We start from the raw sequence: 20,909 nt of genomic DNA on the forward strand, positions 1-20,909 counted from the left end.
CTCCTTGCTCCTGAAGAATGAGGGCGTCATAGGCAAAAAGGTAGAAAATTTCTCTTCAAGAAGGTCCCAAGCCTTCATTATATGAAAGAGAACCAAATTACTCCATAGGGTTGTTTGAGGATAAGCAGATATCTCCCCCACTTGATTAAACGAGTTTTACTACCCATGCATGGTCATCCTTAACACCTACATTGGTCATTTTTCTTTTTGCTCTAGTCACGTTTAGAAGTGAGAACCCCTGCTGAACACGCGAGCCATTCCAATAAATGGGGTTGTGTCACAACTGCCCTGCGACCGCGTGCAATGCATGTGGTCTCAGTGCAGTGTTGCAGCATTTATATAAATAAAGCATGCGGTAAAGAAGCAACATATCACCTCCTCGCCACCTGTCAAATGTGGATGGCTTTTCAGAGGGGCAGCAAAGGTTGCACATGTATAAATCAAGCCTAAAAGTGCTGCCCCAACTTGCCTTGATGCTACGGTCTCACTGCAAGTCTGCAAAGACTGCATGTCTAAATAAAAATACATTCTTTACAGTATCCAATGACCCCTAATGACCAGACAATTTTTAAGCTTTAGGTCACATAAGAGTTCAGTCGTTTTATTTGTGTCAAGGAGCACTTTCCAACCGCCGCCCCCATTGATTCATGCGAAGTCTGAATTTAACGACAGGTCCACTTTAAGAGTATTTGATTCATAAGCACAGTGCTGCAGGCAAGAGACAAGGCGTCTATTTCCATCTCTTGGCTCACATTACACAGGCAGTGCCCTTGAAGATATACATAGACACTTGTATTCCAACATACTACACAAAATCAGAAAGAATAACTGAACTGATAGATTGGACTAATGATTTCCTTGGGAAAACAGTCTTCCAAGGACAAGATTAAAAGCGGGACCTTTTATATAATATCCAATGAAATATAAATATTCAAGGGGTTTTCCAGCTTCGCCTGAAAGAAATGTTAAACATCTTGTTCTCTTTATAGCATAGAGCACAGCAGACACAGCAAAAGTGATGAGAAGCGGGCATGTTAGATGAGTCTGTCATGTCATCACTGGTCCTCCTGCCATACCGTTCCCAAACGAGTTATACCTTCTATGCATACAAAAGGTCGATCTTTCATAGGGCTCTTTCACACTCCCGGTTGAGTGAGGTGCCCCCTGAAGAGTGATTTGTGGTTGCAGTGTTTTTCAGAGGGCATTTAACGGGTGGTGAGGAGGTGATATCTCACCTCCTTAAAGCCTGATTTAACCTTATAATGCCACACTACTGCCCTGCAATCGTGTCATTTCACACATCTGAGTGTTTTGTTGCCTGTCGCAAAACGCTTGACACTCAGAAAAGTACAAGAGCTTCTTTTAGGCAGATTAGCTCCATAGACTTCAACTGGAACACCTAAAAAACGCTCAACATGAGGAATTTAAGAGTGCTTTGTTGCATGTTTTCTGGTTAAACAGCAGCTCTCTACCCCCAATTCTCCTCCTAGTGCTTTCTATTGGCTAAAATTTAAACACCTGAAGCTTGAATACACATGTAAAATGCTTGTAAATACGCTTCTAAAACACTCAAATAAAAACGCCTGTAAAATCACCCTGCTCAGGTGTGAATGGGGCCTTCAGGTTCACTCAGCCTTAGTTGCAGCACCTCGCTGTATGGAACCACTCCTGACCTCTAGATAGGATTCTCCTACAACCTCTGGGTCGCTCACTCTTTCAAGATGTACAGAGCCCCTCCTAGGGTTGCCACCTAATCCCTTTAAATCCAAACACATTACACAGGTTCTGTGGCTAATTAGGTTGGTAATTAAGCTTACTTGGTGCCTTATCTGCATTAAATTAGTGTCAGAACCTGTGCAATTAACGTGTGAGTTTAACCACATCCTTCCCCATCCATAGTCAAATGACGTCCACAGGAGGGATCTCCCATCCTGGGCGGGCATCATCGGCTTCCCGGCCGCCTAGCGTGCGCCCGCCGCGTCGCTCGGGAGCTGATGCGCATGCCCAGCGGCTGCAATGTCCGCCGGGCACCCGCGATTACCGGTAACAGAGCAGGGATGTGGATCTGTGTGTGTAAACACACAAATCCACGTCCTGTCAGGGAAGAGGAGACCGATCATGTGTTCCCAGTACAGAGGAACAGAGTTTTCTCCCCTTGTGAGTCCCCTCCCCCTACAGTTAGAATCACTCCCTAGGTAACACAGTTAACTCTTCTTTATTTTTATAGCGCAAGAAATAAAAACCGCAGTAGTGATCAATTACCAAAAGAAAGCACTATTTTTGGGGAAAAAAAATGATAAAAATTTAATTTGGGTACAGTGCTGCATGACCGCGCAATTGTCAAAGTGCGAAAGCGCTGAAAACTGAAAATTGCCCTGGGCAGAAAGGGGGTGTGAATGCCCTGTACTGAAGTGGTTAAAGGGATGAGGTGGCAACCCTACCCCCTCCAGTCCCCTAGACTTGCTAGCTGCCTCAGCTGTCTGTCCTGTCAACTCACTCAGTTGACCAAATTCTCCCATTCATGTGGGTTAGGAGTCTGTCACACAATGATGAGTACTGTGGATTACCTCTCCTGGATGAAGCACAAACCTATCACCAAAGGACCTGAGCAGTGGCCAGCTCCTGGTCTGTAACATAAACACCTGTGTACTCACACAGCCTGCAGGTCTCCAGCAAGACCTAAAATGCAGGATTGAAAGCTTTATCCCACCCAAGACACTTTGAAGCCTTCAAGCTCCAGGCACCAATCCATGATTACAAAACCTGGAGAAAGCTGTAAACAGTTTTCTCCACTCACAATAAACACTTCGGAGGGCTGCACTCTGCATTAGCGTGAACCCTGCATCATTCCCAGATACAGTATTACAATGGTGGGGCTTCGCACTGCCACAATATATACTGAAAGAATTTCCTTTCATTATTTTCAACCCTTTACTGGCAAAAAGGACAAACATAGCAGTCTTCACTTGGAACCCATCTGACCATAAAAACTAGGTGAGGCTTTAAGAAACAATACCTAGATGGGATGGATTTTGTTTTATTAGGTCTAAGCAGATTATATCATGTGTGATGTGATTGGACATTATGTTTTCTAAAAAAATCAATTTGGACTATACAGCCAGAATGTTTGTGTTGAGAGAAGTGGGATTGTACAATATATTATGTCTTGTGCAGTAATTATCTGTGGAATTACCTTCTAACAAAACTAGAATGGTAAAAAGATTGCAACAGGTGTGATCATTGTCAAACCTATGCTACATTTGTTGCAACTAACTGGACTGACACTACATCCCTCCCACAGCACAGCTTACACACAAGGCAGTAAATGCTCCCCTTGTGTGATAGATTTGTTTCCCTAGTACAGGCCTTTTCAGCAAGAAGAGCCGGAGAAACACAGACAGCCACATACAGAAATATTCTAACTTCTCCACATGGGCTCTGACAGAGGAACATGAGAGACATAAAGCAAGGTTATGTAAAATAACTAAAGCCTTTACAGAAGACACATCTAAAAAAATATGTAGGGTGACAATGTGGAGAATGACAATCTTGGCTGTTTTGCGAATTCTGCTGCTCCATTAGTTTCAAGGTCTCTGACCTAAAACAACTATGTTGCCAATTAATTTATAACTCTAGCAGCCCATATATTCTTCTCAGTATGAGTTTCAATGCAGTACTGCTTTCCTTACTTTGCTTAGTTAGGTCAGAGGAGAACTGCCAGTAGTACATTCCACACTTGGGGAACTGACATAATAAACTGCAGCTCTTAAAAATATAATGGGGTCATGTTATTAAAGCCAAACACCGGAATTTACAAGCATCACCTAAACACATGAAGCATGGAGTACTTTTCTTATGTACAACAGATACCATACTTTTAGGACAGCCATTCTCAAGCAGGTTCTCAAGCAGAGTACCTCCAGAGGTTTCAAGGGGTTCCATCAACTATGGCCAACTGACTTGATGGTGCCAGGCCCAACACAGGCAACAGTATAGTCCAATTATCTGTTAAGCTGTTATTGCTATTGACCACCAACACAAAAGGGGGCATTTTTGCCATTAACCCTTTAAAATGATTTTCAGGACTCAGGGAACTCTTACTAAAATCAAATTATAAAGGTTGAGCGATAATATAGCAGGATGCAGTTAAACTGATAATTGAAATGAAACGCAGTACTGTAATTTAACCACTAGATGGCAATAGAACTAAAAAACCCCATAATGAAAAGTATTGTGTTTAGTAGAGGGCAGAATATAGCAGGATAATGATGGTTTTCTTTTGGCACCCTCAGACAATATGTAATATATAAGCAGCAGCAGGTAATTAGGAATCCAACCCTTTCATACCGTCAAAACGTGTTGGGCGGAGCCACACCTGCCATGCATCTTCCAGTGACATCACTTCCGGCTGTGGTGAAACAACGCATGGCCATCTGAATAGGAAGGGAAGGTGCCAAGAGAATATACAAAGCCTGATATTCATTGCTTTTAATATAAGTGTGCAATTGGGGGAGTGGTGTTTGCAAAGGGGTGTGGTGAAGGAGGTTAATGCACAAGTACTTTTTCTGCATTGGAGTGACACTATTGGCACTTTATTGGGAAGAACTTTACAGGAGACACCTTTTAAAAGACTTCAGTGATAAATGCATGAGAAAAAAAAAAAAGTATATATGTGGACTGGAATTTATGAACACTTTATTAATGCGCTTTAGGCTGGGTTCACACCATTGCCGCATGCGGCTCACATCAGGGGTCCGGTGCGTCCCCCGTTCACCATTTCAGGTCCGATTTCAGCCCAAATTTTTGGGCTTAATTCGGACCTAAAATCTAACCAAAATACACACAGGACCCCTGTTCAAAATACGCACCTAAGTCACAGCGTTGTGAAACGGCTCCATAGAGCGCCAATCACAATCTCCTACCATGCAAATTGAATACGGGGGAAATCCGCATCCAATTCGCATGTGTGTGAATCCAGCTATATGACAAAGTTTATTAGCATTTTAGTTTTTGATAATACTGGAAAGATTTTAAGAGCATGATTATTTATATCATTCTAGTAAGTTTTATAGCACTGCACCAGTCAATTCATTACATTTTAAAATCAGCTAGGCTGTGTGGGTGACTGGCTGCACAGCTACTTTTTTCACAGGTATCTATGAATGAACGAACTAGCCTCATCTGCCACTGTGGAATACTACTTTTGTTTTCAATGGACTGCGAGGGTATCGGTGAGCGCCACTGTAGTCCATTCAACTCTTCCTAAAGCTCTAAAAACAGACAACCCATTCAGAGGCACAGACAGAGAGCTATAGGAAGAGAATGAAGGAGCCTGACATTGCTTCCACAACCCACTGAACATGGGTGCAATGCTCTACAGGCTCCTTAGAAACATTATAAATGCACTTTTTTACCTCCAAAAATGTTCATTATTTTATAAAAAAGACGTACTTAACCCCCCCCCCCCCAAAAAAAAAAAAAAAAAAGAGGATATCCTGGTCCCTTAAATCAGATTAAACAGCACAGTGCTTGTGCTGTGTAGACTGGCTGTGCCCCCCCCCCCTCTAAACTGTAAAAAAAAAAAAAAAAAAAATTCCCTGATCCTTCCACTTCCTGTATCCCTCTCTCTGCGCTGACCATGAAAATCAGAGCTGCAGACGTCAGAAGGAGATCTCGGCCCCTCCGGCACAAAGCAGATCTCTTCTCCATTAAAATTCCTGCCTCTTTATCCATTTTTAATTTTGGCATAAAGTTCCGCTAAGGTTTAGGATAGAACTATGGCCTTGAATCTGCACCTATAGTTTACTCTTAGCCCCTCTAAGATCAGAGTTGCCACTCATGTAGGTGGTGTCTGCCTGTGCTATAGTGGTATGAAATGTTGCAGGAGGTGTGATTATCAGTATTGTCACTGCTGATTCACCGGCCTGTAACTTGTCCACCAGCACCTGACCACACTTAATCCGTAATGGCAGCACTGCCTGTTTCTGAAAGTGGAGTGTCTGCTCTGGAGAAGGATGACCAGTAAAAGCACAAAGGAAAAGGATTTGACTCAAAGGAGCTAAAATATTTTTGTTTTTTCACTTTGTGAGGCTTGTGCATCATATAGTAAATGGGTTTGTGACATGCTCAAGAATAAAACACAGGAGCCTTAAGATGTAAGGCTGTTTTAACCCTCTCATACAAACCACCACCTCATACAATCTCCTGGAACTCACTGGGCTTTAAGTCAAAAGTCATACCCTGGCATCAAAACAATGCTTTATTCAGAAGGTAAATTACAATTTTTTTTTTACGCTCTAGTAAAATCCATTGCTTGGAGTACAAAAAAGGACCTTGGCTCCTCAAATCACACATATTTGTTACGTTCTGCCAGATGAATATTCATACTAATGGCAGTTTTTCAAGCTCAAGGTGCTACAAGTTTCACATGGAGTCTGTTAAGCGCTTCTTGACCCATGGGCATATTGGCATGGTTTGTGGTGCTGCCCACCCCTCAGCTGGTCTGCTTTGGGATATAGTTACATAGTTACATAGTAGGTGAGGTTGAAAAAAGACACAAGTCCATCAAGTCCAACCTATGTGATTATATGTCAGTATTGCATTGTATATCCCTGTATGTTGTGGTCATTCAGGTGCTTATCTAATAGTTTCTTGAAGCTATCAATGCTCCCCGCGGAGACCACCGCCTGTGGAAGGGAATTCCACATCCTTGCCGCTCTTACAGTAAAGAACCCTCTACGTAGTTTAAGATTAAACCTCTTTTCTTCTAATTTTAATGAGTGGCCACGAGTCTTGGTAAACTCTCTTCTGCGAAAAAGTTTTATCCCTATTGCGGGGTCACCAGTCCGGTATTTGTAAATTGAAATCATATCCCCTCTCAAGCGTCTCTTCTCCAGAGAGAATAAGTTCAGTGCTCGCAACCTTTCCTCATAACCAATATCCTCCAGACCCTTTATTAGCTTTGTTGCCCTTCTTTGTACTCGCTCCATTTCCAGTACATCCTTCCTGAGGACTGGTGCCCAGAACTGGACCGCATACTCTAGGTGCGGCCGGACCAGAGTCTTGTAGAGCGGGAGAATTATCGTTTTATCTCTGGAGTTGATCCCCCTTTTAATGCATGCCAATATTCTGTTTGCTTTGTTAGCAGCAGCTTGGCATTGCCTGCCATTGCTGGGCCTATCATCTACTAGGACCCCCAGGTCCTTTTCCATCCTAGATTTCCCCAGAGGTTCTCCCCCCAGTGTATAGATTGCATTCATATTTTTGCCACCCAAATGCATTATTTTACATTTTTCTACATTGAACCTCATTTGCCATGTAGTCGCCCACCCCATTAATTTGTTCAGGTCTTTTTGCAAGGTTTCCACGTCCTGCGGAGAAGTTATTGCCCTGCTTAGCTTAGTATCGTCTGCAAATACAGAGATTGAACTGTTTATCCCATCCTCCAGATCGTTTATGAACAAATTAAATAGGATTGGTCCCAGCACAGAACCTTGGGGAACCCCACTACCCACCCCTGACCATTCTGAGTACTCCCCATTTATCACCACCCTCTGAACTCGCCCTTGTAGCCAGTTTTCAATCCATGTACTCACCCTATGGTCCATGCCAACAGACCTTATTTTGTACAGTAAACGTTTATGGGGAACTGTGTCAAATGCTTTTGCAAAATCCAGATACACCACGTCTACGGGCCTTCCTTTATCTAGATGGCAACTCACCTCCTCATAGAAGGTTAATAGATTGGTTTGGCAAGAACGATTCTTCATGAATCCATGCTGATTACTGCTAATGATATCGTTCGTATTACTAAAATCCTGTATATAGTCCCTTATCATCCCCTCCAAGAGTTTACAAGACATAATGATTAAAGAGTTTGTGTCCTGTACAATAGGAAAAAGTTATTTCCCAGCAAAGTCCATTTCATGTTCTACAGTACGAGACACAGGTCACTGCTCTCTGTTCTCGTGGATCTCCCGACTGCTACAAAACTGAAGCTAGCCAGAAGTGGGAAGATCAACATGGGGGGGGGGGGGGTCCCCTGTAGCCTTTTTTCTGCTAGTGTTTAATCACTTGACGGTTGCTGCATATAACCTACAGCAGTCTTAATGATTAAAGAGCCTTTAGTCTTGTACTGGGCAACTAAGAAATAAATGAATATTTTATTACACAGCATTAGAAGAACAATAGAAAAGCTAAAATGCAGTGAAACAGAGTAACTGCTGAAATAAATGGTTTCCTCCTAAATTTTCCACATGTATTCGTTTTGGAAATAACCCTCTTTTGCACAAACGACAGCTAAACCTCCAGTTGCAGCTGAGCATTATTTACCTTGCCGAGAGCTACTTGGCTTCTCTGCATTTTATTACAGCGCGCAGGTTGGCACGTCACCATACAGCAGCATAGCGCAACACACCGTGCCGATGTGTGCAGACATGAAGTATCACTTTGTGCACTTCTAATAAATAGATTAAAAACACAAATTGTGTGATTAGCTAAACCACTCTTCACTGCAGCCTAAAAAAAGTTAGCATTTGGTGTGTTAGTGTGATTGGGCCCTTAGTTTACCTAAGAAGAAAAAAGTCAGCACAAGGGAAATAAAATACAGTTAAGTATGTTTTCCTTGTGTTGATTCTTCTTTCAGGAGAAATGTTCCTCTGTTCATGCCGACCCCTAATCTTCTGATGCAGCAGGGGTTAAAACTCTTAAAGGCCTGTCAGCAGCTATCATAAAGGGTTTGACTAGGTCTGCACTTTCCTGTGAGATCTCCCATTCAAAGAAGCTGTACTATAGCTTATATGAATGACACAGGATCACTGAAGGGCTCCTCACATACCTTTTGCTGTTTTAAACACCCACTGCACTGGAAGATTACTGCAATTGACAGTCTTGGGGGCTGTGAATGACCCAGGGGCCACGGACAGAGGAAGGCTTCTCCTGAAAGGAAAATAATCCAAACGCAGGAGACATGCTCACAATCATTTTGCAATGATTTTTCCATTTTAGCTAAATTAATACATAAAAGTAAATGCAAGAAAAAAAAAAAACAAACTAAAATTTTAATAATAAAAAAATAATAATAATTCTATCCTATCTCCGCTTTTTTTTCCTGTGGCTTGAAAAGAAGCCAGAAATTCCTTGGAATCTAACAGGCTCCTTCCTTCTTTCCTATCTTCCTGCCCCTGTTCTGTCAACGCTATCCATGAGTTCAGAACCTGGTAGCGTTGACAGACATCTACAGTTGCACTTTCAAAGGTAAAAGCAGGATGCGGTGTAAAAGCAGGTATATGGAAAGTTTGTTTTACATTAATATAGCTTGTACTGCATGATTATTTTAGCACACCGAGGTACTGTACCCACCAAGGGTTCACATATAAAATTTACCCAACAAGAAAAGTCTCACTGCATATTTTAAATCTTCATGGAATCCCCTTGGGGGTTCTAGTGCATGGATCATGGCAGTGTATTTCAGTTAGGTGCATTTGGAAGATACATTGGAGTGCCATTTAGAATGAATGGGACTGCATGCATGGGTGTAATCAAATCGTAATGGTTTGAAGCTAGCCTAAACTAATCCTTAATCAACCCTTCATCTGAAACAAACTAAATGTAGCGCTTTAGTGCACACATTCCTCAATTGATAGTGATATAATAACACCATTTGTTATTTGATTGATTGTAATGATTAACCCACGCCGATGTATGATCTGAAGGTATTATTGTATTTATTCTGATTGTTATATCCATGGGTCTCAATTTGCTTTACTTACTATAACTACTTTCTTTTAAACACTATTATAGAAACCCAATTAAGAAGTATGAAAATGCTCCCTAAATGGATACGCAAGAGTATTTATCCTTTGTAGCCACCTTCTTTGTGCTCAGCATCTCTTAAACAGGATATACTTTTCTGCAGGGCTTCCCTCTGACCTGCCCATATAATCTTTCTCCAAAATCTTCCTAGCCGGCCAGGCTGTACACCATATGTATGTGTGGCCACTATTCACTACAATGGAGTGCATGCCGCTGATGAGCCTTCTAGTGAGGTGTATGGGCTGTGAGTCTGCGAGCACAGGTATAGGCTGGGATTTTGAAAATATCCACCAATAAGCCGGTATATGCTTTAAGGTTGAGGGTATTGTGATAACTTAGGGTTCAGTCTTCCTCTTAAAACCCTAACAGCCAGCACATTAATGGCTGCAGGGAACAAACTCCATTCATTCCATAGGACAACCTGTTCAAAGCTCCTTGTTCGGTTAACGGAGGTTGCATGTGTGCGCAAGACACACTTTAAGGCTAGGTTCACACTGCTGCGAATTCTATTGCGAATTTGAGCCGTTGCGATCATTTAAATTACATAGATTAACATTAGTGTTGTTCACATCAATGCGTTGCGAATATAACTTGCGGGAAAAAAAGGTCCTGTGCGAGTTTGGTCCGTGTGCGATGCGAATTCAGCTCCATAGATTGTAAAATTTGGCGTAGAATCGCAAGAACACATAAAGAATTCGCAATGCAAATTCGCAACGCAACCGGATCAAAATCGCGCTAAATTCGCACTGCAGCAGTGTGAACCCAGCCTAAAAGGATAAGTTCACTTTTGAAAAAAAAAAAAAAAAAATAAAAAATACACTTTTTTTTTTAGGTAAAAATAAAATCTGTATTTATTTTGTAAGGGACCTGTAAAGCATTGCACCCAAGAGCAGCAGATTATGGGTGTAATTCCATGGTCCTGCATACTATCTGTATCTTTCTGGCCATACCTCCGATACAGCCAAGCAGTTATACTGACAGGAAGAACAAGCAGCAGTTTCCTCAGAAAGCTCTATTGGTGTCATACTGATTATTATATCCACTAAAGTATCCATTAGCAGCCATGGATCTGACCACAAAGAAATAGACTTCTGTTGCCCCAATGTAGGGGCCTATTAGTGAAGTGAGCTGTGTAAGCTTGTGGGTTCCTGAGTGACTGGTATCACACAGAAGATTTTAATATTTCTTTTTATGGATTTTTTATTTTGCAGTGGGACTGTCATTTTTTAGGCTGGAATTATTGTAGGTTTATCAACATTTTATCTGTATGCATAGTTGGGGTTTTAAAAGAATGTTATTTATATTAGGTTGGAATTCCATATATGTACATTGATATGTGACAGATTTTTTTGTGAACTGTGGATTTCACATTTCATTTGGACTTTCTTGCACAGCACCTTTCAGGGGGGAGGAGGGAATGGGGACCCATTTTTGACAGGTCCCTGTCCCCACTTCTGGGAGACAGCACCGTCCCCCCGCTTCGGGCATGTGCACTAGGGAACCGGCCATTAAGTCGAAAGGTTTCACTGCTGATTTCCCTTAGTGGAGATGGCAGCTGCTCCAAAAATCGGCTGGGGTGCAGACATCGTGGGCTCCCTGGACAGGCAAGTGTCCACATATTAAAAGTCAGCAGCTACAGTATTTGTATTAATCAGTATACATACCTATTTTTAAGCTGATCCGACCCGATCCCACACTGAGCTGTCAGCCGCAGCTTCGCTGTGGAGGTGGGTGCAGAGGACACGTCCGACAACGGAAGCCCCATAGTAACTCTATCCCATTAATTTCACAGCTATTGTCGGCCGTGTCCTCTGCAGAGCTTACTTTGCTGGAGATTGGGTTGGATCGCCATCAAAAAAGGTACGTATATGGATTTTTTTCTTTATAGGGCTAGATAGGTGTTAGATCGTGGGTGTCTATAGATGCAGGGATTTCATTCACACTGAATGCCGATTTGAAATCATGCAAATGAAATGAAATGAAATGAAAATGAAATGGCGCGATTTCAATGCCGCATGTCGGTGCGACTTGGAAGACACCTGTGTGGATTCATGCACAGATGTCTATTCAAATTGTACCCGATATCTCCAAAAGTAGTGCATGTACTACATTCAAAATTGATGGGCATCGCAAAGTCGGTGTCACACCAATTTCAACAGTGCGATTGCTAACAATAGGACCTGTCAAATTACATGACAAGTCGCTCCAATGTGAATGGGGGCTAAGTTTACTATATACACTGGGTGTACTTGCAGCTGATACAATCATTGAAGTGCAAACTAACTTTCACTTAACCACTTGCTTACAGGACACTTAAACCCCCCTCCTGCCCAGACCAATTTTTAGCTTTCAGCGCTGTCACACTTTGAATGACAACTGCACGGTCATGCTATACTGTACTCAAATGAAATTTTTATCATTTTTTTCACACAAATGGAGCTTTCGTTTGGTAGTATTTAATCACCAATTTTGCAAACGGGTAATTTTTCTCCTTCATTGATATTCACTGATGAGGCTGTACTTATATGCACAGATACCGTGGGCACAGAAGCCTCCTCAAAAGCTCTCTAGTATCGGGAACCGATGTCCCTCTCACAGTCGCCGGTGATCGCCTTTTTTTTTTTTTTCTCGTGGAGGAGAAAAAATAGCCGATTACCACCTCTGTTTACACCACATGATCAGCTGTCACTGGCTGACAGCTGATCACGTGGTAAGGGGTCGGGATCCAGGGGGGGGGGGGGGGGACAACGGGGCAATTGCCCCCTCCGAGAATTCGGGTGAGTGAGTGGGCCGGCAGGCATTGCCCGGGTGAGAGAGCCGGCGGACGGCGGCTCCGCGGCTGAGAGCACGGGCGGCTCCGTTGCTGAGAGACAGCGACAGACAGGTGAACAGCTGTGCGGCTCGTGACAGTGTTTGACTGGGAGTGGGCTGCCGGCCAATCAGGGATACGGCGGGCGGGGAGCAGAGAGATGACATCATCTCTCACCGCCCTGCATCCCTGCAGTTCCACTCTCGCTGTGCAGTGTGCAGGCAGCCGCGGCGGCAGAGAGATTACATCACCTCTCTGCTGCTTGACTGGTAATCTGCTGCCTGACACTGGGACACAGCAAGACAGACAATTATAGCAGGCAAGTGACAATCCGCAACGTGTGGCATGGGACGTGGCAAGTGAAATTCTGCAATGTGCGGCAAGGGATGTGGCAAGTGACAATCTGCAATGTGTGGCATGGGACGTGGCAAGTGGCGTGGCAAGTGACAATCTGCAATGTGTGGCATGGGACGTGGCAAGTGACAATCTGCAACGTGTGGCATGGGACGTGGCAAGTGACAATCTGCAACGTGTGGCAAGGGACGTGGCAAGTGACAATCTGCAACGTGTGGCAAGGGACGTGGCAAGTGACAATCTGCTTCTGGTGACAGGCGACGTGGCAAGTGACAATCTGCTTCTGGTGACAGGCGACGTGGCAAGTGACAATCTGCTTCTGGTGACAGGCGACGTGGCAAGTGACAATCTGCTTCTGGTGACAGGCGACGTGGCAAGTGACAATCTGCTTCTGGTGACAGGCGACGTGGCAAGTGACAATCTGCTTCTGGTGACAGGCGACGTGGCAAGTGACAATCTGCTTCTGGTGACAGGCGACGTGGCAAGTGACTGATTCTGCATTATGGTGAGTTGAACCATTTCATTTTTTATAACAATGTAATTATAGTAATAATGCGTTTCAATCATCCTGACACCATAACAACCATGGTGCCATGGATGATTGAAGCGCTAACACCAGCCATTTCCCTGATAAATTTACCCAAAAAAAACATATTTTCTGGCAGTGCCCTTCCCGAGACTAGGCTCTGGATCCGCCCATCGGGATCGCTGATCACAGGGGTTGCGGGGGCCGCTCAAGCACGGGAGTACGTCTATGGACACCCTCCCGGCAAAGTAGGTCTGTGCTGTAGCCGTCTTTCGGCTATAGCGCGGATGGGAAGACGTTAAGGTGTTACTAAACCCACAACAGTAAAATCAGTCTGTATATGCAGTAAAGCATATTTATTACACTCACTGTGGAACCTAAGGGGTTAATCCTCCACATTGTTTAACCGGTTCAATACAGGGCATTTTCACCCCCTTCCTTCCCAGACCAATTTTTAGTTTTCAGCGCTGTCGCATTTTAAATGACAATTGCGCGGTCGTGCAACGTTGTACCCAAACAAAATTGACGTCCTTTTTTCCCCCCACAAATAGAGCTTTCTTTTGGTGGTATTTGATAACCTCTGCGGCTTTTATTTTTTGCGCTATAAACAAAATAAGAGCGACAATTTTGAAAAAAAAACACAATATTTTTTACTTTTTGCTATAATAAATATCCCAATTTTTTTTTTTAAAAACTAATTTTTTCCTCAGTTTCGGCCGATACGTATTCTTCTACATATTTTTGGTAAAAAAAAAAAAAAAAAAAATCGCAATAAGCGTATATTGATTGGTTTGCGCAAAAGTTATAGCGTCTATAAAATACGGGATAGATTTATGGCATTTTTTAATAAAAAAAATATTTATTTATTTTTTTTACTAGTAATAGCGGCGATCGCAATTTTTTTTCATGACTGCGACATTATGGCGGACACATTTTTGGGACCATTCACATTTATACAGCGATCAATGCTATAAAATTGCATTGATTACTGTGTAAATGTGACAGGCAGTGAAGGGGTTAACCACTAGGGGGCGGGGAGGGGTTAAATGTGTTTCCTAGGGAATGCTTCTAACTGTAGGGGGAGGGGACGCACAAGGGGAGGAGACCGATCAGTGTTCCTCCGTTCTGGGAACACAGATCGGTCTCCTCTGAGCTGACAGGACGTGGATCTGTGTGTTTACACACACAGATCCACGGTCCGGCCCGGTGAATGGGCAATTGCGGGTGCCCGGCAGACATCACGGCCGCCGGGCACACGCACCGGGTCCCGAGCAACGCGGCAGGCGCGTGCGCCCCCTAGGCGGCCGGGAACCCGAGGCCGTCATACGACGTCCACCCAGGATGGGAGATCCCATCTGTGGACGTCATATTACTATGGCTGGGTAGGGAAGTGGTTAAAAAAAAAAAAACTGTTTGATCCTGTCTTAGATTTACTGTCCCCAATCCATCTGCTGATAGAACAAAGCCTTGGGGGCGCACATGCTCAGCTTGGTATGTATTGCTAGAGTGCTGATTGGCACTCTCTGGACAGTGCCAATCAGCACTGTCCAGAGAGAGGGTCAGGGGTCCTGCAGCCTCATAGAACAGACAGGAGAATGAAAACTCCTTCTACAAGCTTTAACCAGTGCTCGGCTGGATACTGATAGAAGTCGCAAGACTGCTATATACTGTACATAATAGGTATTTGACAGTTTATATTTACTAAAATAATAGCATTTCCATGTTCTGTGTACTGTGGGAGACCAGATATAGTGAATGCAGGGTCCTGGGTTTAGTAACACGTTAATAGTATCTGACAATTAGGCAGCCAGAGAGCCCCTACTCGTTACAACGCTGGCTATATTTCAGCCAACTAAATGAGGAAGAAGGCATTAGCACATTAAAGTGTAACTAAACGCAAAATGTTTTTATCTTTCCATTTTGGATAGTATAAGCAAAAACAGGAAGTGAGAGAAAATCTCTTCAAAGTGAAGAAATCCCAGGGTGTCACCAGAACTTGTGTCCGCATTGGAAGATTTCCCCTCTACTACTGTTCTGATATCAACCCAAAATTTGAGATTATTTTACTTTCATTTTGATTTGTAAGCAGGATGAATAGATCGGGTGAACCTCCCTGCGATATGCTTTTGGCAGGAATATTACACTTTAATGTGTATCCATTACATTAGGTGTGGCACATGGAAAGATGGAAGAACGAATCCTAGGTGTAGGGTAAACAAAATTTTTTTTAAAAAAAGTGTAATTTGGAAGCATATGCTTTATTTCTTACTTATTTATTTATTTTTTTTTAACGATGAAAACGTGTTCTGGCTTCAGCAAAAGTACCAATAATCTAACCTAAATTATGTACAAAACTGAAATAATTACATTCAACATTTGGGAATGCACCAATCTGGTAACTATCTGTAAAAATATAGGACCTTCAAAAAACACTCATAGTGCTTTCATCAGTATCAGACCACAAAGAAATTCTGGGAATATATAATGCCAATAAGATTTACTGTGTAAGTAGGGAGCTACAATAGTAGGGATTTCTGGTTTAAAAAAAAAAAAAAAAAAAAAAAAAAAAAAAAAGGAAACTATTGTAGTCTATTGCAAAGCAAAAACCCAGGCACCATCATAATAGATTTAGATGCGGTAGCAGTTTCTCTCAGCCTTGAAGTAATTCAATGGTTTGCTTTATTCACTTTGAGGGCCCATTCATACTTTTGCATATTGATGCGCTGTTTTCAGACAGCCCACTCAATATAATGGTCTAACAAAGAGCAAAGCAAAAAAAAAGAAACCCCTGAAACAAATTTTTGCCACATAAATATGTACAATACAGTGATAAAAGGTGCGAATGCATGTGATCACTGCGTGAGTGATTACATGTGAGTGGCCGTGATCATCTGCGAGAGCCAGCAGTCTTCCATTGCTTTCAAATGGGGTTGCCCTTCAAGCGGATGTCACTGGCTGCATGCAGGGTGAATATATCCTAAACGGTGCAGGTTTAGGGGATATTGACTTTACATTATGATAGGCTTACTTGTAGGTAAAAATGATCAAGCGGGGATTACAACCACTTTAAGCTAATCATGGGACCCCCCCCACAAGGATTCTGGCATCTAACTGAAGGCAGGGTGTATTCGCAGGTGTAAATGCACCCAAAAATTCTTAATTTTACAGTAGGGAAGGCTGTCCATGCACCACTTAGAAATTTCCCTCACTTCCTGTCAGTTACTGAGACAGGAAATGAGGGGAAATGTCTCATAAAAATCAGTAAAACTGACTTACATGCTAAGCTTTCCTTACATTTTTTATTTTTTTAAAGAAATAAAGTTACCTTTTAAAAGCATGGGTTTAAGAAAAAAAAAAAAAATAAAATTATACTCACCTAGGTGGGAGCAGCATCTGTTCCCTGCCACCTCTAAGACCAAGAACTGAGTGATCAAAAACCGCTGATTGCTCAAGTTGTCAGTCTTCAGGCTGCAGAGAGTTGGGGACTGTTAGTCACTCTGCTCTGCCCCTCCAGCACTCACAAGAGTGCTGGGTTAAGGAGGGGACGGGAGTGGCAGCCGATCCAGGCTTCTGGGTGGATACTGACCATATGGTTGGGATCTTTTCAGAGCCTGGACCAGCTCTGCAACATCAGTAAACAGAGGGCTTTAGCCCATTGTCGGCTGAAAATGAGTCCCTGGAGTGCAGAATGAACTGTATTCCTGTGATCCATAGGAGAAGTATAGTCAAAAAAGCTCTCCCCATACTTCATCAAGTACCCAGGAAAATAAATCAAATCATCATAGGTTTTGTTGGACAGATCAGTCTTCTATTCCTGGTAGCAACTCTGTTTAAGGCCTCCAGACCCAGGACGGCCATCACACCACAAACACACACCTCTATACCGCTATTCATTTTTGCATTCATGTGCTTTTGTAAAATAACCAATCACAGTTCCAATCATTACTGTATAGATGTTTGAAACAAAATGACTTACAATGTGAGCACATTTCCAACGGGTAGCTTGCCTCATTTCCCTGTAAACAGAAGAAAGAGAAAACTGTTAAGAATTGTGGCCAAAGCCAAGTTAAAGCAGGCTCTTCAGCTGAACACACATACACAAGTCTGCTTGGAAGGCTTGCTTGCCAAACTTGTATTTAGTTTGGCCACAACAGGCCAATAGCCAATAATGGAGATGCCCAGTGGTTGGAATGAATCACAGAGCCTCCGAGGAACACAGGTGTTTAGTGTATAAACAGAACCTACATTCGGGGCACAGAAGTTCTCTGACATAACTGGATTTGTTTCTTGATCACAATCCCAGACACAATTTTATAGAAAAGAAAGTTTTTTCCTATCACAAATATACCTTATGTAACAGAACTCAAATGCTGGCACACCATTACCACCACCCCCTGCACTGGTGCGGGGGTTAATGGGTTACTGCCCATCAAATGCCCTCCCACCGTGGATCAAACTTCAGAGCACAAGTTCACATGTTACATGTTCCTGCAGCCGCTCGGGCAACCAAGCACCTTGTGTGACAGCAGTACAGGGAGAAGTTAACCACACCCGCTGTCACTTCTTGAAAAAAAAAAAAAAAAGGAATGCCATGTGGGGGCTCCGCCCACATGGCCATGTCATTCAGTCATAGTTCTGTGAATGAATGAACTAGGGGTGCAACTAACGATTATTTTCATAATCAATTAGTTGGCCGATTGTTGTTGCGATTAATCGGTTAATAACCTTAAAAGTGTGGTGTATAATTTAGTTAATATGTAAAGTTTAAAAAAGAAGGCAATTTATTCTTAAATATCTCTATGCAGTGGTAAATATAAATAACCAACTATATGGTTAGAGAGCAAAATCTCCAATCCACTCAGAAGAGATGGAGATATACTGTATATATTATTAGAGGGTAAATCTGGTAAATATCAGACTCAGATCTTTGTTTATTTAAAAAAAAAAAAAAAAAGTTAGACTGTTTTGCAGATTTTCAAACAGAACTGTAATATATTATATGCTGGCCATACAAAAACAATGTCTAACTTCAAAAAAAAAAATAATAATAAAAAATGTAATTTTAAGAACGTTTGCTCGGTTTTCGAATCGTTAGTGGGGTCAAATCGATGTTTGTTTTCAACTACAGTGACAGGAAAATTTAGAAAATAATAGAAAACTGCTTGATCAAAGGAATTCTCAGACAGTTTATGTGGTTTTCTTTCAGGAAATTACATTAATTTTAAAACAGAATGTTAAAAGCAAGTGAAAATTTCAAACAACATTCTTTCATTCAGCGAATGTACAAAGATTTTTCATATGAATATTCTCGTCTGAAAATCGATCCATGTGGTCAGCATAAGGCTCGGTACACACCTATGCAGTTTGCTTTTGATCTGTTTCTACACTGCTTTTTGCTGTGCGTTAAGTACAGTATAGAGTGCCCCAATAGCAAGGTAAAGAAAACTTCAGCCTTTAGAACCACTCGCTTCTTGCCCAAGACTACTGCCTCATTTCCATTGAGCAGATCGTTTTGGGCCGGTACAGTTTGGAAGGCCTAGAATGGTCCGGCCTATTCAGGTGAGCGTTTCAACTGCAAGTCAGACCGCTTTCTGTGTCAGTCAATGAGGATTCTCTGTGTGCGGAGATCATCGGCGTGAGAACATGTTCAAAACACTTCTCCCCCGATTATCTCTGTTTCATAAACTGTTTATGGACTGGGATCACCGCTGTTCAGCACTACATAAAACGGACACCTATGTATGAACACACAATAACCGGGATTTGTGTGTTTGCTCATTACAGAATGGGGATGTGTGTGTAATCGCAGGTGCCCAGCAGTCATCGCACCCGCATCGGCTCCGGGGACACGCTTCCGGTGCACGCGCCGCTAGAGACATCTTAAAGAGCTGACATACACCTATGACGGCTCGTGCAGGGGAGCCAACCTGCCGCAGTATAACTGCGGCGGCTGTTCTGGAAGCGGTTAAAATTGGAGAAAACCAAGAAACAGCAACAGCTTAGGCTGGGTTCACACCTATGCAAATTGGATGTGGGTTTCTTTGCATAGTAGGAGATTGTGCTTGGCTTTCAATGGAACCGGTTCACACATCTCTGGAGAGGTTCCAGTGCGAATTTCACAGGAGCCCTGTGCGTCTTTTGGTCCGTTTCAGGTCTGAATTCAGCCCAAAATTTGTGCTAAAATCGGCCCTGAAAAAGTGAATGGAGATGCACCAGACTCCTGCTGTGAGCCACATGTGGCTTAGATGTGAACCCAGTTAGAGGTCAGGGAGAATAATTTTAGTGAAGATGGCCATAAACTGATCTAAATTCGGCTGGTTCGGCATAGACTGGCCGTAATTTCAATTAGTGTGCAGCTGCCCCTGCTTTACTGAAGTCAATCATTTGATTCCTGGGGGAGGGTCAGGAAGTACCTGCCTATGGGCCTTTGGCTGTCCTTATCTGGCCTAGGATGCCTCCACTATCAGTTTCCTCATGTTTGTGCATACGAGATACATGGGGGCTACTGGGACTAATCTAAAGACTAACAGAGAAGTGATGATGTAGTGATAAAATGTAAAGTTTTTTTTTTGGGGGGGGGGGGTATTGGGTTTAGGGTATCCCTGGCACTTCACCTTTTACTGATGGAAGTTATAAAACCCTTCCCACTTTATCCAAAACGAAAACAGCTTAAAGCGGAGTTCCACCCAAATTTTGAACAATATCTGTATGTATTCTCTTCCTTGCCTAGATGCTGACATGCCATTTAAAAAAATTTAAATTGCCGTAACCTTTTATTTTTCTATTCTTCTTTGCACTTCCTGGTTCTCCTCCCGTGGGAATAGGCGTGTTTCTAGCCTTTCCCAGACTCCTGGGAGCTAGTCTCAGGCTTCCCAGGATGCCACTGAGCATGTGCGGGAACGAGCGGTGAATGCTGGGAGCACAGCATTCACCACATCCAGGAAATAAATGCTTGTGGGCTTCAAATGCCCACAATGAAGATGGAAACCGCCTGCAGTGAATAATATAAGTTATTCTCTCCGACAAAATCTGACACAGGCGGACATATTACACACAATATGTGAGTATGTAATGCTGAGAAGAAAAGTTTGTGAATGAACTCAAAAAAAAAAAAAAAAAACGATAGATAGGTGGACCCCCGCTTTAACTTTAAAAGCACCTAAATACAGTTGATTACTTCTCACAGAAATCAGGTCTCACAAAGGCAGCAGAACGACAGCCAAAGATGAAAATAAACACATGATCTGTGTAAATGACACATATGTGCATGTCTCCTATACAAAGGATCTTTAGATGATTTGACAGGTTACAACAGTTATCGTGTTATGATCAGCTATGGTTAAAGCTAGGCAAACACATGCACACATATTCTCTCCTAGCTTTCCCTGTTTACTGGCAGGCTGGGTT

At 42.7% G+C, this 20,909-nt stretch overlaps 1 protein-coding gene across 2 annotated transcripts in view; it reads right to left on the reverse strand.

The window, feature by feature from the left end:
• Positions 1–20,909, reverse strand: part of PPP3R1 (protein phosphatase 3 regulatory subunit B, alpha) — a 120,760-nt gene that overhangs the window by 33,077 nt on the left and 66,774 nt on the right. For both annotated transcript variants that reach the window (XM_073628222.1, XM_073628223.1), the window contains exon 2: positions 17,479–17,518. In XM_073628222.1, coding sequence (XP_073484323.1) covers positions 17,479–17,518 — 40 coding nt within the window. The remainder of the gene's footprint in view (positions 1–17,478; positions 17,519–20,909) is intronic.

This window comes from Aquarana catesbeiana, linkage group LG04 (genome assembly GCF_042186555.1).
Source record: "Aquarana catesbeiana isolate 2022-GZ linkage group LG04, ASM4218655v1, whole genome shotgun sequence".
NCBI classification, from domain to species: domain Eukaryota; kingdom Metazoa; phylum Chordata; class Amphibia; order Anura; family Ranidae; genus Aquarana; species Aquarana catesbeiana.